This window comes from Notamacropus eugenii, chromosome 5 (genome assembly GCF_028372415.1).
Source record: "Notamacropus eugenii isolate mMacEug1 chromosome 5, mMacEug1.pri_v2, whole genome shotgun sequence".
Lineage (NCBI taxonomy): Eukaryota > Metazoa > Chordata > Mammalia > Diprotodontia > Macropodidae > Notamacropus > Notamacropus eugenii.
This window is the reverse complement of record NC_092876.1, coordinates 164,614,300-164,632,739: the sequence shown is the minus strand read 5'-3', so window position 1 is coordinate 164,632,739 and position 18,440 is coordinate 164,614,300. Positions and strand designations below refer to the sequence as shown.

The 18,440-nt window shown below is 37.7% G+C and overlaps 1 protein-coding gene across 1 annotated transcript in view; it reads left to right on the top strand.

Moving 5' to 3' along the window:
* The window catches only part of HEPHL1 (hephaestin like 1), a 96,764-nt gene that overhangs the window by 17,511 nt on the left and 60,813 nt on the right, over nucleotides 1–18,440 (top strand). Inside the window, exons 2-4 of the mRNA XM_072611337.1 lie at nucleotides 3,955–4,199; nucleotides 15,274–15,486; nucleotides 16,470–16,649. Coding sequence (XP_072467438.1) covers nucleotides 3,955–4,199; nucleotides 15,274–15,486; nucleotides 16,470–16,649 — 638 coding nt within the window. The remainder of the gene's footprint in view (nucleotides 1–3,954; nucleotides 4,200–15,273; nucleotides 15,487–16,469; nucleotides 16,650–18,440) is intronic.

Below are 18,440 nucleotides of genomic sequence, written 5' to 3'. Positions count from 1 at the left end.
CCCTTATCAGAGACTATTGCTGTGTACATTATTTCCTGTGTTGGATTTGTCTCAGTCAACATAGTTTTTGTGTGAGGTGGCTAAGATAATATACCGTCTCTGAGTTCTCTTGTCTATTCTCTTCCCTCATTATTTGTGTAAATAAAAAAGGAAACAGATTTAAGGAAAAGCAATAGAAAGGAGAATCCGGAGACTAAAGCTTGTTGAAATTTAAGAGGAGGCAATTGGAGGCAATTAGGTTCATTACAGATTTTCTCCCTTGAGGGGAAAAGTTTTCTTTTTAGTAGGTTAAGGCGAATACACGTCCCTACCATCTTTCCTTTCGAAAGATATGTGTTCCTTGATGGAACATTGATTAAAAATGGTTGTTATGACATCAACTACCAGAATCTTTCCCCTTGTGTTCTCTGCCCTTTGCTCTACCATCCATTTCTCTCCCCTTCTCTGTTTCTTTTCACTCTTCCTTTTTCCTCTTGAAAATAGAAGGGATGGGGACAAGAGAAGGGAGGGGTGTGAGAGAAGGGAGGGGATAATCAGAATGCACTCTGTCTTGGGGGTAGGCATAGTGGAGAGATGGGGAACAAATCTGGAATTCAAAATCTTGTTTCAGGAATTGCTTAGCTTTGTAACCTTGGCAAGTCACTTAATCTTCTTTGGCATCAGTTTCCTCATCTATAAAATAGAGATAATTATACCTTACAGGATTGTTGTGAGAAGAGAGTGACCAAAATGGCAAGGGGTCTCCACATTATGACATACGAATGCCTGAGGATGTTTAACCTGTAGAAAAGATTATTTAGGTGGGGACCATAGGAGTGGTCTTCAAGCATTTTAAAAGCTATTATGTGAAAGATCAAAAACAGAATAAAAGGACCCATATGTACAAAAATGTTTATAGCATCTTTTTTGTGGTGACAAAGTACTGGAATCTAAGGAGATTCTCATCTGCTGGAGAGGAACTAAATAAATTGTGCTTTATGAATTTAATGTAATACTATTGTACTTTGAGAAATGATAAAGGAAATGTTTTTAGAGAAACCTGATAAGAGTAGCTGATGGAAAATGAGATTTTTTAATGGTGAAGGTTAGCACAGAGAGAAAAATCAATTTTTGTTCATTGAAAACTAAAATAAAATTTAATAAAAAGTAAATGTGTTGGGTTTTTTTGATTCTTCAAAAAGAGGATACATTTCTGAGGAGTCATATCATTGTTGGTGGCAGTGCAGGCTACTAACAATTGGGAAATGACTTCCCCTTTCAACAGCAGCAATGTGTGTGTATGGGCCATGAAGAACTGGTCTTGTTATAGTCGTCCTTCAAAAAGTAAGAAAGGAGGAAAAAAGTCACCTCATCGGTGACCATTTTTTAAGGTAAAAATACACAAACTTTTTCATTGCTTTGTTTTTCCATTAAACAAACACCAATCAAGCACCTACTGGATGTAGAATACTATGATATTATATACACAAAGTTTAGATAACAAGTTTAGATACACAAAGTTTAGTCTAGTCCCTGATGAAGTTGCAATTTAATGTGGGGAGAAGTCCCAAATACAGATAGCTAAAATATACAAATATTATCCAAAAAATACCTTAAAGAAGTACAAAGCTGTGTTACTTTTGAGTAATAAGATCATAACTTGAAAGTTTGTGGAAGACTTTGTGGAGGAAGGGTGGTTTGAACTGATCATTGAAGGCTAAGTAAATTTTCAATAGATGAGGAGGGAGAGGGAAGATGTTGGCATGTAACAGACAACTCAGACAAAGACAATAGAGCAGTCTCTTTTAAGGGAATAATCTAATTTGGCCGGAACATTAAGTCAATTGAGTCTAAAAATATGAAATACAGATGGAAAAGATTGTGTAGGTTGTAAAACTTTTCTTGATAGGTAATAAGAAGCTACAGAAACAAATGTATGCAGACAGAAGATTATTTTGGTTAAAATACAAAGGATGTATTGGTGTGGTATGGGAGGATGATGGAGATGTGAAACTCTTTTAGACTGTTGAAATATTCTTGGCTATTGGTAATGAGGATTTGTCCTAAGCTGGTGGCACTGGAAATAAAAGAGGGAATGGATGTGGGCAGTGTTTGAGAAATGGAGTCAGTAGAATGTGGCAACTACTTAGATACGAGAAGCCAAAGAGGAAGAATAAAAAATACCCTCAAGTTTCTGACTATGGCGGGGGGATGGTATTGTTATAGACCTAGGGTTGAAAACAGAAAATTAAGTCATGAAATACTGTCAGTTTTTCCTTAATAATGCCTCTCAGATCCAGCATGGTGGGAAGATTGTGAAATTCAAAGGCAAACAATCTGGGCTAGGATTCTGGCTCAACTACCTATGTGACATTAAACAACTCACTTCATCTCTCTGGGACTTGGTCTCTCCATTTCTTTATTTCCTTCCATCCATCCTTCCTTCCTTCCTTCCTTCCTTCCTTCCTTCCTTCCTTCCTTCCTTCCTTCCTTCCTTCCTTCCTTCCTTCCTTCCTTCCTTCTTTCCTTCCTTCCATTCTTTCTTTCTATGCATTCAGTTTTAATAGTCAACCAGTTGATACAATTAGCTCAAAGCAAAAACATTTCCTGATGTGACATAATAAAAGAATAGCAATAAAATATCTTCCCCATAAACCTTTTGTCCACTCTCCCACAACTACATAGCATCAATGGGAGAAGTGAACCCAGAAAGTTCACAAGTGGGGAGACACATACTTAGAGAACATAAACAGCTAAGGCAATTCACACCTCCAGTTTTACAGGTCCCTGACTTTTTTTTCTTTCTGGTAACCTTATTGAGGTTGCTTTATTGGTCTCTCTCCATAGCTTAAATGGATACCACATGTGAACTTCCTGTATTTGCTTTCTTTTAAAAAAAATTTTCCCACTTAATGGTATTTTATTTTTTCCAATTACATGTAAAGATGGTTTCCAACATTCATTTTTATAAGATATTGATTTCCAAATTTTTCTCCCTTCCTTCCCATCACCCTCCCTGGCTTCTCCATTTTTGAGATGAGGCAGTTGCATTAGATGACTTCTAAGGTCCCTTTTAGGTTTACAAACTAGGATCCTATGATATGTCTCCTCCTTTTCATTTCCATCACAACCAACCAAGCAGTGCCATCAAGGCCTTCCTATCTCATACTTATATTATTCCTAATTAGTTTCCATATCTCCAACTTTTATATTGAACCTAAATACCTTTTCATAATTAATTTCCCTAAAATTTAGCTCCAATAGTATAATTTTCCTGCTCAAAAACTATCAGTTGTTTCCCTGTTTCCTATAGGATAAAGTTTAAATTGCTTAGCTCGACATAAGTCCCTCTATATAACCTGTCCCCAATTTACCTATCCAAACTTATCTCTCATTACTTGGCTTCTTCTCCTTGAGCAAGGGCATTCATACCTGTGTGTACTCTCCCACCTGCACACTTTTGTTCATTTGGTGCCCTCTACTTAGGATGTGTCTTGTCTACTTGTTCAAATTCTACCCAGTCCTCAAGATTTACCTAGAGTATCACTTTCTCTGTGATTATCCCACCCATCATAATTTCTGTCTTCTTTGAACTCATAGAGCTTGAGTGTATTTGTGAATAATGTCTATCTCATTTATTTGGTATCTGCCCTTGTACAGTAAAATAACTACATTTTCTACATACCTGTGTCTCAGATGTCTCTAGACTGTAAGTTCTTTTAGGGTAAGGGACATGTCTTAAATTTCTCCTGCATTCTTCACATGACCTAGCTCATTGCCTTGCAATAAATATTAGTTGAATGAATGAGTGAATGTGAGGGAGGGCATGGGAAGACATATTGTGATTCTCTCTTAGATCAAAGGGCAGAACTGGAATAGTGACCTTAGAGGACTTTGAACTTGACATTATAAACGTTGCTATTGTTGTTAGAGCTTTTAAAAGTTAATCTCAAAATGTTCTCCCTCTCACTTCAGGCTTGCCACTCTATTTCTCGAAAGAGGGCCCAACAGGATTGGAAATGTTTACAAAAAGGCTATTTACAAACAGTACACAGATGGCACCTATTCCAAGGAGATCCCCAAACCTCCCTGGCTTGGATTCCTGGGCCCTATCTTGAGGGCTGAAGTGGATGATGTAATTGTCATTCATTTAAAGAACTTTGCTTCTCGACCCTACTCTCTGCATCCACACGGAGTTTTCTACACAAAAGATTCAGAAGGTAACAACTGGTTCCCTTGTATTGTCTAATTGTGTCTTCTTCAATCTGAAGCATTTTAAGTAGTATGAACCAATAAATGACAGTAAAATGAATAGCATTCTTCATTTGCCACTTTTAAAAATCCTTCTCTCCTTGCCTTTTTCTTCCCTTCCCTCTACCCTTTCCTTTCCTCTTCCTTTCCCCTTTTTCCTTCCTCTGTTCCCCTCCTTCCTTTTTTCCTCCCTTTCTTCCTCCTCTCCATCCCCTGCCCTTTCTAGGTCTCCATTTTGGTCTGAAGTTTGATGACACTCTGGTGACATCAATTGTCAACGTTGCACAGTCATGCCAACTTTCTTGATGCAGGTTTTCAATAACGATGATGGTGTTGGTAGTAGTAGTAGTAGTAGTGGTAGAAATAGTCATAGCAACAGTAACAGTAGCAACAACAATAGCAGGCAGCATTTATATATTGATTTAAGGTTTTCAAAGGATTTTACAAATATTTGATTTTAATATCTCATCAAGCTGGGAAGTAAGTACCATTATTGCCCTCATGGAGCAGATAGCAGTTATGTGACTTGCCCAGAATCAAATAACTAGCATGTGGTAAGGCTGAATTTGAATGCAGGTCCTCCTGACTTGGGATCCAGAGCTCTATCCTGTGAGTCGACTTATTAACCAATCTGTCATTGAATACTATATTACCTAAATAACTAGTTGACCATTTCTAGTGCCACATTACTAAAGGAAATGCCCAACCTTTCTGTTTCAAGTCAGATGCCAGTCTGCTGTTACTTCTACACTGACAAAGTAACTCATGGGCATATACATGTGTGTGCATGCTTCAGAAACATAGTTGTCAGTGTCCAGTAATAACTCCATTGCTATACAAAAGAGTTTAAATGGTATTCTAAGGGAGTGTTTTTAGTTTTTATTTTATTTTTAATTTTAATTTAATTTTTAATTCCACATTGTCTCCTTTCCTTTCCCCCTCTACCACCTACTGAGAAGGAAAGAAATATAAGAACCATTATACACATATAATCACACAAAACTTATTTCTGCATTAGCCAAGTTCCCCCCCAAAAAACAAAGAAAAATATGGCAGAAAAAAATATATGCTTCAATTTGCAGTTAGAGTCCTTGAGTTCACACACTAGAAGTAGGTAGCACTTTATTGCATGGGTCCTTTGGAGTTTTGGTAGCCCATTGTATTGATCAGTCTCTAAGTTTTTCACAGTCGATTTTCCTTACAATATTGCTATTACTGGAGATTGTTCTCCTGGGTCTGCTTACTTCATTTTGCATTAGTTCATATAAGTCTTCCCAGGTTTTCTTAAAACATCCATTTGGGAATGTTTTTAGATTAAAGTCTTAGACGCCAGAAGATTATCTCAACATCAACTTGTCAGCCCCAGGTTTCACTTTTGCATTATGACTGAGAAGAAGAGAATAGTTCCAGGCACATTATGCAATCTGTATTACTTTACTGGCAATGGGAAGCGTATCAGACAAGGTACTAATACAGTCTTGCGACAGGCCATGAAATAATTACCCCTTGCTAAATGATGAATTTAGGATAATATTTGTTTATGCACTTTTCCTTTATCTAGTTCATGGCAAAGATGGTACCCTTGGTACTGGTTGTTGCTATAAAGCCACAGTTAAGGAAGCATTAGGCTGATGACATGATCTAATGAGTCCATGTTTCTAAAAGCATTTTGAAAACTCTAGACACTACGCAAATATAGGGGTCCTGACAATGGGAGCCCAGGAATGGAAGCCAATGAGGTTGCTGGCAGACTCAGCGAGCTTTGAGGAATGCCTAGAAACATCCTGGAGTTATGGTTTTGAGAACCTTTGCATGCACTCCAACTGCTGTTGTCTCTCTACCATTTTGGTGCGTTGGTTACCATTCCATAGATGGAGCCTAAGTGGTAGAGGACCCTGGGTGGAGTGTATGGCGGGGGGTAGATGTCCCCATCCACACATGTGCCAAGGCCCCCATACCTCCATGCCCACCATGGGTGCTCTACTTACTTCTCCTTCCTGAGATTAATGAATCTTGATAACTATATGGTTATAGTAATAGTAATAACTAGCATTCATATAGGACTTTAAAGTTTGCAGAGCACTTGACAGTTGTTACCTTCTTTGATCTTCCCAACACTCCTGTGGGGTACATGCTATTATTATCAACTTTTTGCAGATAACAAAATTGATGTCCAGTGAAGGTCCATGTCAAGGAATAAACAGCACCAGGAGGCTCCTAGGGAGGAACCACCACAGTGAGTTGCAGGGAATCTGTGGGATAATCTTAGCTCCATGTATCATCCAAAGGGAACAAGGGCTGTGATGCCCTAGCTCTGGTTTTGCTCCAGACCTGGGTTTGGAGTCATTCATCAACCTCTACTTCCATAGAGTCTACTGACGTTTTGCTGTAACTTATTAAAGCAACACTGCACTCTCCTTTACCATGGAGCTGGAATAATCTCTCACTTTTGGATGAGCTGTGAAACTCACATACTTGGCCTCTCACTTCTAGACCCCCCACCCAAGGTTACAGCCTCAATTACACATCTTACCTTTAGATTCTCCCTGAGGACCTTATCCTCAGCCACTCATCTCCTCTCCGCAGCCCAATCAAGGATCAAAACATAGGATACTAGTCTTCTTGCCATCAGGACATTTTGCCTATCTGAGGCAGTTAGGTGGTGCAGTGGATAGTGTTAGACCTAGAATCAGAAAAATCCAAGTTCAAATCCAGCCTGGGGAAGTAATTTTCTTTTTCTATAAAATAATAGCACCTACCTCCCAGGATTTGGGGCAGGATAAAACAAGACAAAATCATAATGTACTTTGTAAACTTTAAAGTGTTGTACAAATGTTATTATTGTTGTTATTCATAAGGAGGGAATATTCTGAGAGTGCATCATTACCTAACATCTTGGGATGAGGCAAAGGTCTGGAACTAAATGTGAGCATCAGGTACTTGGGCACACTGTCACTATGCTTTTTTAGATCTGGATGCCTGATCAAATCTTCTCTTCCTTGCTTTGCTGGTTGAGCTCTGGCCTCATTTTCCTCTCTTTACAACCTTGATTCATGAGTTAACCAGTTTAATTATACACTGACTTATGTTCTCAAAAGGTATGTTTTCTTGTCCTGTGGTCATTCATGCTTTACCAAAACCAACCCTGAGCTACCTCCAAGCCATCTATGCTCTTATATATGTGCTGTCACATAATACAGTGCACTGGGTCTACCATATACACACACACATATACGTATATACACACATATATACACAAACATATATATGCATATCCACATACATATATACACATATACATGTAAACATATGCATACACAATAAAGTCACATAAACAGTGCACTGGGTCTACTACATATATACATATACTATATATGTATATGTATGTATATATATGTCATCAATTCTTGTTATAAGACAACTCAAATTGGATACCCCATTTCAACTTTGATGGCCCCAAAATGGAACTTCTCTTCACACTTTAATATGCCCTTCCTCTGAACTTATCTTTTTTTTCCTTTGTGGAGGGCACCACGCATATACATACACACACATATGTACATACATACATACATATATATATACATATACATACATAATAAAGTCACATAATCCAGTGCACTGGGTCTACTACACATTTGTATTATCTAATCTCAACTGGCCCTTCTTGTTAAACAACAATCCTTTAACTCTTCCCTAATTGACTTTATTATGTTCTTCACGGAGAACTTAATCTCTCCTTATTCACTGACTCCTTCCCTGTTGCCTGAAAGCATGCCCAAGTCTCCCACATCCTTAATAATCTTCATGTAATCCTACCATGTACTTAAGCTGCAGTCCTGCATCTCCCTTCCCTTTGATAGCCAAACTCCTAGAAAAAAATAATCTGGGCTCATTGCATGTGCTTTTTTTTTTTTGTACTTACTTCTCATCCTCAACATTTAACTGAAACTACTTTTTCTGAGATTACCAAGGATTTCTTAGTTCAACCCATTGGCTTTTTCTCAGTCCTCATATTTGACAATGTCAGCTACATCCTCTTCCTAGACTCTTTCTTCCTTGTCTTTTCATGACACTGCTTTCTTCTGATTCTTCTGCCTGTTTGACTGCCCCTCAATTTCCTTTGCTGAATCCTGATACACATCTTCCCCCTACCTATTGGTGTCCCCCAAGCTTCTTTCTTGGTCCCTCATCTCTCTCTACACCCTCTCTCTTAATAGTCTCATCAGTTCCCACGTGTTTAATTATCTCTGTGCAAATGACTTCCAGATTTATACCATACATCCATTTCTAATCTCTCCTGGGCCCTGCTCTTTCATCATCACCTCATTATAAGACAACTCAAACTGGATATCCCATTTCAACTTTGGCGGCCCCAAAATAGAACTTCTCTTCTCACTTTAATATACCCTTCCTCCGAACTTATTTTTTTGTTTTTGTTTTGTTTTTGCGAAAGGCACCAGCATCTTTCCATTCCCACATATTCAAAACCTCAGAGTCATCCTTTACTGAATCTCAGAGTTGGAATTATTCAATCAGTCAATTAGCAAGCATTTATAAAGTGCCTGCTATGTGCCCAAAACTTTGATGAGAACTTGAGATGCAATGATGCACGTGAAACAGTTTCTACTCTCAAAGACTTTACATTATATCAAACAATAGTACATAAATATACGTATGTCTGTATTAAATATATACAAAAGAAATCTAAGATATTTGAATGAGGAGAACATCAGAGGTTACTAAGTCCAATCTGTACCTTTCCCTTTCCATCATACCCCATATGCAATTAATTGCCAAGTCTTATAGATCATATCTTTACAATAAGTCTTACATCTTTCTATCTTTCTCCACCCCTGTGACTACTATCACAGTTCAGCCCTCTCATTGTCTTTAGCCTAGACTACTGCAATAAACCTTTCTCTTAAACTAGCTTATATTTAACTAATTTCTGAACATACACATGTATATATAGTTGGTTGGTTGGTTGGTTGTTGTCCTTCATTCTCCAAGAGGACCAAAATGATACCACTATGGTAGAGTCAAGTTTCAATGTGTCTGACTGTGGCTGATCAGACCAGCATGAGCTCAGAATGCTCTACCACAGGTCAGGTACAAATAGTCTGTGTGAACATTTGGGGTGGATATAAATCTGCACATCCTGGGTTTCCTTTGAGCTGTTTCAATTCTGCTTGCGGGCACGCCATGCTGAGCAGTCCTGTGCCAGTGCCTATATTCATGTTGAGTGCATTTAGAAGTCCACTTGTTTCCTCATCCACAAGAATGTAAGATCCTTGTGAGTAGGGATGGTTTTATTCTTTGCATTTCTGTCCGCAGCACCCAGCATAGTGTCTGGCACATAACAGCTGCTTAATAAATACTTGATTGGTTGATAACTATATACATGATTATCTGAAGAAGAAGAGAATATTAACAGCTGGGAGGTTCAGGAGAAGCCTCTTCGAGGAGATAGTGTATGAACTGAGCTTTGAAGTAAGTCAGGCATGTTCAGAGACAGAGAAGAGGAAAGATATTCTAAATCTGGGCACCGCCTATGCAAAGATATTTGTATTTGTAATACCAAATTATTACCAGTATTTGTAATACCAAATTCAGGAAAGAGCAAGTAGGCAACAGTGAAAGAGGGAAGGGGAGTACTATGAAATAATCTTGGAAAGGGAATTAGCTATTGAGAGGATCAGGAAAGTCTTCTTGTAGGAGATGGTGTATTAAAGGAAGAAAGTTAATGAGTGAGTGCATTTCAGGCAGATGGAGATGGGAGATGAAATGCTATGTATGAAAAGTGAAGCAGTAGATGCTCTGGCTAGATCTCAGAGTTTAGGAGGGCATAATTTTCAGTGAAACTGGAAACATAGTTTGGGACCAAGTTGTGTAGGGCTTTAAAAGCTAAACAGTTTACATTTTAACAGCTTAAATAAAGTTTATAGTTTATTCTAGAGGCAACTGGGATTGATTGAATAGAGAGATCCATGATGAAATCTGTGCTTAAGGAAAATTACTTTGGCAGCAGTGTGTAGAATGACCTGGAGTGGTAAGAGATTTAAGGCAGGGATATCAGTTAAGAGGCTATTACAATAATTGAGGGGAGGGGTGTTTAGGACTTGAAATGAAGGTGACAATTGTTCGAATGAACATTTCTTGTTATGAAGGTAGAAACAATTGAATTGGATATGTGGAATGAGGGAGAGTGAGGAATTAAGACTATGAACACAAGACATTGGAAAGATAATGCTGCCATTAGCAGAAATAGTGAAGTTAGGAAGAGGGAAAAGTTTAAGAGAAAAGATGATGAGTTCAGTTTTAGATATCCTGTATTTAGGACATCTCTAAAACATTTTGAAATGTCTCATAAGTGGCTTCTGATATGTGACTGAAGCCTAAGGGGAAATCTGAAAACAGATATATCAATCTGGGAGTATGCATAAAGATGATAATTAAACCTATGGATACGATCGAGGTTACCAATATAAAGTTGTTGTTCATCCTTCATTCTCAAAGAGGACCAGTGACAATATGAGGGTCATGTCTTGAAATGTGAATGAATTGGATTTAAGTGAGGCATTCTTCTCTCCAGAGTCATTGGAGTCCAGGGGCAAGGCAAAAGTCAAGATGACTGGCAATGGTCCAAGATGCAATGGGTGACTGTCCTTTTTAAATTAAGGTGTTTCCCATATCTCAGTTTGTCTGAGGTAATACCCATTTAATGACTGAGGGCTAGAGGAAGAAAAGAAGAGGGTCAAGGATAAAACTCTGGGGAACACAACCACAGTTAGGATAAGTGATATAGATAATGCAGGTACTTCACCTATTTTAATATTGTATTCAACAAATAGAAATAAGTTCCTTAAAGGCAAGGAATGTCCTGTGCTATGTATTTTCACAGTGTCTTAGATATAATAGATCCTTAATAAATGCTTCCTGCTTTGGATTGGTTTGAGCTAAGTGTAGGAATATGCCAAGATATCACAGTCAATTTTTGTTTGATTTTTTTCCTTTTTTAAAAAATCTTGAAAGTGCATAGTTATATAATGTTGTTTCCCTCACCTGTATGTGAACTTCTAGAACAGGATTCTCTCCCCTTTATTTTTTTTGTGTCCCTAGTGCTTAGCACAGTATTTGGCACATTATAAATGCTTAATAAGTACTTGTTGACTGAATGACTGAATCCTGGCTATGACATTTTCTAGTCGCATCTTGTGCTTCAGTTTCCTTTCTTCAAATAAGAATGATAATTCTTGACCTGCTTACTTCGCAACAAAGAATAATGTGCTTTGTAATTCTTAAAGAGTAATTCTTAAAAAACATGCTTGTAATTCTTAAAAATTCATGAATGTGAATCATTGCTGTCCTTATTATTTATTAATTTTGTCTGAACCTGTGGTCACTCGCACTTCTTAATTTGTGTTGCAGTCAATCATAATTTACCTGTCACTAGTAAAGGAAAATAAAGAAATTGTCCTCAGAACAGCTTAATGAGCCATTCAGTCACTCATTCTAATTAATTTATGGTTACATCTCCTTTTGGACCAAAAATGATACTAGCTGTTTGGGTCCACCTGCTGCCCATTCATCAGAATTGACTCTGAATAAGAACCAGTGTTTTCTAAAACTCCTTAAAATTCCTTTGCCATTGAGGAGTTTGGGATCTGAAGGCACTTTTTTGAACAGTAATGTCAAAATTAAAATAAAGGTACTGCTTGCAGAGCTGACACCATTTACTTAGATGTGTATGATCTAGTATGTTTATTAAAGAAGCAGTTTCATTACTTTATAGTCACACTTTGGACTTGGTCTACTAAATGTGGGTATCCCCTAGAAAATGGAATCATCAGTGGCTTCTGTTATGTGTGCATGGGTTAGAGTATGATAGGGTTCCTTCTGAGATTCTCAGAGTTTTATATTGTTTAGTTGTAATGCAAGGCAACACCTTGACTCTTAGATGGTGCTTTGTACAGAGTCATTTCTGCATCAAGGAGGTTTAATCATGCCTGCTGGCCTGCTCAATGTTTGGCTATTGCTGAAGAGGGGTTCTATATTCATTCGATTAATGAGGCCTGGATATTGGTAAAAATTGGGCAGCTATAAGGCAAGTAAACAATATGCATTTAATAAGTAAATACCACATGTCAGGCACTGTGCCAAGTGCTAGAGCTGCAAACACGAGTAGAATGTGAAGTCAATGAAGTCCCTACCTTCAAGGACCTTACATCCCAAGGAGAGAAGATGACACATAAAAGGGAACAAGAAGGAATTGGGGGTGGGCGGAAGTTAACAAGCATAGCACAGATAGGAACGGAATGAAGCATGGTCAGTCTGGGCCTCTTCCCCCAGGGAAGGATCCCTCTCAGAAAGAACTCACCAAAGGGAGAAGAAGGCTAGTATGGTGAAGGGATGTTTCAGGGAGACAGGGCTCTAGGCACTGAAAAAAGTTATGGAGTAAGAAGGCAGCAGAGTAAAAGAGGTGAAATTGGGATAGTTGGAAGCACAGTTGGAAGAGGAATGAAGCATTGCTGGCCTGAACCTGTCCCCAAAAGGTAGTGTAATTCCATTAAAATGCTAAGGAATATAATGCCATTTTCTAGTATTCTGGTAAGCAAGTAATGATAACTTCTACCTCATACCAGAGCAGACCCTCTGATCTATTTTGAGTCCTTTTAAATGGTACTTTTATTTTATTTATAAAATGTATTTATCTACTTAGTTTTAGTTTTCAACATTCACTTCCATAAAATTTTGAGTTCTAAATTCTCCTCCCCAAGACAGTGTGCAATATGCTATAGGCTATAAATATATAACTCACATTGAACATATTTTCACATTAGTCATGTTGTAAAGAAGAATTAGAACCAATAGGAGAAACCATGAGAAAGAACAAACAACCACAACAAAAAGAGAGCAAATAGTATGCTTTGATTTGCATTCAGATTCCACTGGATGCAGATGGCATTTTCCATTGTGAGTCTTTTGGAGTTGTCTTAGATCCTTGCATTGCTGAGAAGAGCTAAGTCTATCAAAGTTGGTCATCATGTGGTGTTGCTGTTACTGTGTACAATGTTCTCCTGGTTCTGCTTATTTCACTCAGTGTCAGTTCATATAAATCTTTTCAGGTTTTTCTGAAGTCCACCTACTCATTATGTCTTATAGCACAATGGTATTCCATCACAATCACACACTACAACTTGTTCAGCCATTCCCCAATGGATGGGCATCCCTTCAACTTCCAATTCTTGGCCACCACAAAAAGAGCTGCTATAAATATTTTTGCACATGTGGGTCCTTTTCCCAATTTTATGGTCTCTTTGGGATTAAGTGGTACTTTTAAAAAAACCAAGATTTTTCCTATTACAAAAGGTCATCTTTTAAACATCAATATTCTTCTGAGATGCCTGTGAATCATGTTTCCATAGAATAAAGGTTGAGAGGCACCCAGAGGACTATAGAGAAGTATATGGTAGGCATGAGAAAGTATTGCATGCACATTTTTTCAGGATAACTAGATTGTTAGCTCCTTGAGGGCAGGGATCATGTTTTTGCCATTACTAATATTCACCAGAACTTAGTATATTTCCTGGTACAGACTAAATGCTTAATAAGATGCTTAATAGCTGATTAGCTATAAAGACTGATAGCTTAATTTGCTGCTGTATGTAATTCTAGTAAAGTATAGTATAAGTAAGAGAACTGTAAGGCATGTTATCAGAGAGATATATGGTTGGAAAAGAAAGTGGTCTTACGGTGAGGAGGGGATTAACAATAGACATCCAATATATTCCATTGGCATATATGCAGTGCCAAAAAATCTAGAGGAAAGACCCCAGCATGTTGGAGGAGGTACCTGAGTTGATCCTCAAATGAAGCTAATGAACCTTAGAGACAGAGGTGAGGAGAGACAGTAACAAACAAAGGCACTGGGGATGGAGCGCCATGAATCCTATGATTTTATGACATGTCCATGCTTTTCTCCTAACCAGGACTGCCCTCTATCCACCTTTTCACCTCAGGCTTTAGGTGGAATGTAAAGTCAATGAAACCTTCAGTGGGAATCAGCCCACCCTGATCTCCTCTTTTCTCAACTACCTCATAATGCTTACTGTTTCTTCCATATATTTTGGCATTTAATTATATTTAATTTAGCTTTTGATTATGTAGTATCTAGTATACTAAGCTACCAGACATTAAAACTCCATGAAGGTGGTCACTGCTGGATTTATCTTTGTATATCATCCAAAGCCTAAGGGCTTTGCATGTCATGGGACCTAATAAGTATTCCTGAAACAAATTAAATTTTTTTCTAATCATCTCATACAAATAAATCTTATCTCTTGAACAAAACTGTGACTGGGTGACAGAAACTGTGACGTACTTTTTGATGTACCTCCATACTGATTTGTGTAATGCTAAACAGGAAAAGAAGAGGTGGAAAGATGTAATCATTGGGTAGAGAACTTGCCTTGAAACCAGAAAAAACTTAGAGGTTCAGCTCCTGCCTCTAAAGTGTACCAGCATTATGACCTGAGGTGAACCATTAAGCACTTGGCTGCATTCCTCTCTAAGATTATCAGTTGCTGAGAAGACGCTGATCAGCATTGCAAAAGGAGTTTCTTCATCTGGGAGTTCCCTGTCTCATTGAAATCGTCTAGTCCCTATCTTTATTGCGTTTTTATTGTTCATCAATTTTCAGTCATGTGTGACTCCTTGTGACCCTGTTTGGGGTTTTCTTGGCAAAGATACCAAAGTAGTTTGCCATTCCTTCTTCAGATCATTTTACAGATGTGGAACTGAGGCAAACAAGTTAAGTGTCTGAGACCACATTTGAACTCGGGACAATGAGTCTTCCTTACTCCAGGCCCAGCACTCTATCTGGTGCACCACTTAGCTGCCTGCTATTCTTAGTAGTATTCAATAAAATGCCTTTAGCTTTGAATTGAATTGAATTTGGGTGACTAATACAGGGAATCCAAACATAGAAAACTATCTCTGTGTTTTAAGTCAGTGAACACTCTCTTTTCTTTTTCTTCCTAGGAGCTCTATATCCTGATGGAACATCTGGGAAAAATAAGGATGATGACATGGTTGCTCCTGGTAAAAATTATTCCTACGTCTGGCCTGTAAGAGAAGAATATGCCCCTACTTTTGCAGATGCCAACTGCCTGACCTGGGTTTACCATTCTCACATTGATGCACCAAAGGACATATGCTCTGGGTTAATAGGTTCACTACTGGTTTGTAAAAAAGGTACGGAGAAATGATCTCATGGGAGTTCCATGGGATACTCTGTTCTTGGGTTGCTTGCTAGTTTGTGTGTGTAACAGATGCAGTTGTGGTGCTATCTGTCCATTGTCACCGGCAAAACATGCTCCCTATTTTTACAACGCTACCTTCAAAGACAAGGAAATTCTTCAGATGGATAATGATGTGACTATAAATGGAAGAGGGCAGTAAATTAGACTGATGGTGACTACCATTCACAACTTTTTAAGACCTGACATTAGGCTGATTCTTTCAGAATAATTCTTCACTGATGGGTATGTCTGGGCCAAGCCTATGTACACAATAGGCTCAAAAGTGAAAAATACCACTAAGCAAAATAAAATTATTTCTTTTACCTTTGTCCATATGACAACAATCAAATCAATGAATTTGTTGTTTGTTTTTGTTTATTTTTGCAATAAACTGATCAGTTTTGGGATTTTTTGTTTGCTCTTCTGCGTTGATATGGTCTGCTTTACTTACGAACAGGTTGAAGAGTTTTAGGCCTAAAGCTGATTTCTGGACAAAAGCTATTAGCAGTCCCTCATTTCAGGAGACAATTTCTCATTTTGTCCATCAGTTTTCAGTATGACTCCCCACGCTACTCCCAGTTTTATGAACTAACCCAGAGAAGACAGAACCTAGATTCCAGAATCTTAGAATTTCAGAATTGTAAGTGTAAATTGTAAATCCCCTCTACAACATACAGCATAGATCCTCTCCAAAGCAATGTTTTCTCTTTGTGTCTTCAGAATTCATAGATGTGGATTGTAGACTATGATAGACTATATACATTATTATTATAATTACTATTATCTCTATGATAGAATATCAGTGACTTTAAAAACAATTCAATACTTACCAAATAGCACCATCAAGGGAACATAGTGCTAAAACTTACTTCCTAATTTAGTTAGCATCCACCTTGATTTCACAATTTTAAAAAAATCTAAATATATGTCTTGCAGGAATTCTGACTAATAATCCAGCAATAAGAACTGATGTCAATAAAGAATTTATCGTGATGTTCACACTTGTTGATGAAAATCAAAGCTGGTACCTGGATGAAAACATCAGAAATTTCTGCACTGCCCCTGGTACAGTGGACAAGCATGATGCTATTTTCCAGAGAAGCAACAAAATGCATGGTGAGTCAACAGCAAGTTTAAGACAAAAAGCATTTATTATGTACCTGCTGTGTGCTTAGCATTATGGAGAACAGAGAAACAGAAATGAAAATTCTAGTTCCTGAGGCACTTACTGTCTTGTCAGGAAAACACTGAGAGAAGAGTTTCTTGACCTTAGTTTCTTTACTTGCAAAATGAGATGGGATGATGCCTATTGCCCCTTCCAGCTGTAAGATTCTATGATACATAACATATTAATATAGTTCTCATTTGCAATGTGTTTTCAACTTTATAAAACATTTCCTCACAATGACTCATTGACAGTAGATTGTGCTAATATTCTTATTCCCATTTCACACATGAAAAAACTAAGGATCAAAGAAATTAAGTGACTTCCTCAATGTCGTGAAGCTAGAAAGTATTAGTGCTGGGATTCAAAATCATAGAATGTTTGTTAGACCTGGAAAAGACCCTGAAAATCATTTAGTTCAACTTCCTCCCTTTATAGAGGAAAATGAGGTCCCAAATAAATAAAGTAGCCCAAAGATACATGGTAAATGGCAGAGCCAGGACTGAAATTTGTTTCCTGACTCTCAAGTACAATGCTCTTTCATGTAACCAATGAAACACTTAGAGAACAGTGAAAAAATTGTAAAATGACACAGTTTCAGAGTAGATGGAGAATTGGATGTCTGCCTAGTCCAGCCTGTGCCTGGGAGAGAATTCTCTCCACAACATCACTGACAAGTCATCATTCAATCCCTACTTAAAGCCCTTCAATGTAGTGGACCTTATTCTACTGCTCAAAGGAGCGTTTGGGTAGTTCTAATTATTAGGAGTCTTTCCCTTGCATCAAGCTGAAAAATTGGTTCTCAGTAATTTTCAATGACTGCTCCTGATTCTACCTACCAGAGTCATATAGAACATGTTGGATCCTTATTACACAATCTTCTAAATACTTGAAGACAGATATAATTCCCCATTCATGGACCCAGTCTTATCTTCTCTAAGTTAAATGGCCTTTGTATCTTCAATTGATTCTCCATGATCTCCAGTCCTCCCATCAAATAGGCCATCTCCTCTGTATGAATTCTTAGTAATATCATTCTTGAAATGTAGCTTCCAGGACAGAACGCAGCACTTCAAGTGTGGTCTAACTAGGATTGAATACAGAGAATGAGACTGTTATTTCTCCTTCTGGATAGCCTTCCCTAATACAGCCCAAGAATGTATTCATTTTTTGTCTGTCCCATGTCACATGTCACAATGTTGAAATCAATCATTGTCTGGCAATGTCTTTCCACTTTATACTTTTATAGTCAATTTTTTTAACCAAGTATAAGACTTTATTCTTATCAGTGTTTTTCTGGTCATCTTAGCCTCCTGAGATCTTTTGGAACTTTAACTTTGTCATCCAGGTTGTGAGCTATCCCATCCAGTTTTGTGTTGTTTACAGTTTGACGAACTTTGTCTTTACATCCAAGTCCTTGATAAAAAATGTTAAATAATACAGGACCAAAGACATATTTCTATGTCTAAAACCTTCCTTCCAAGTTGAATCTGATCACTCAATAATCTAACCATTGAATTTACCTAAGTATTGTTTATCTCTTCTGTCTTCATGTTATCCACAAAGACAGCCAAAGAGACTTTCCTTAATTCTTTTGTAAGTATAGGTATATTTTACTTATATAATTTTCTGAATCTGCCAGTTGAGTACTTCAAAAATCTCTCATCTAGTAACCCAGTCAAAGGAGGAAATGAGATTAGCCTGAAATGACCTGTTCTTATTGAATTTGTACTTTTAGTGAC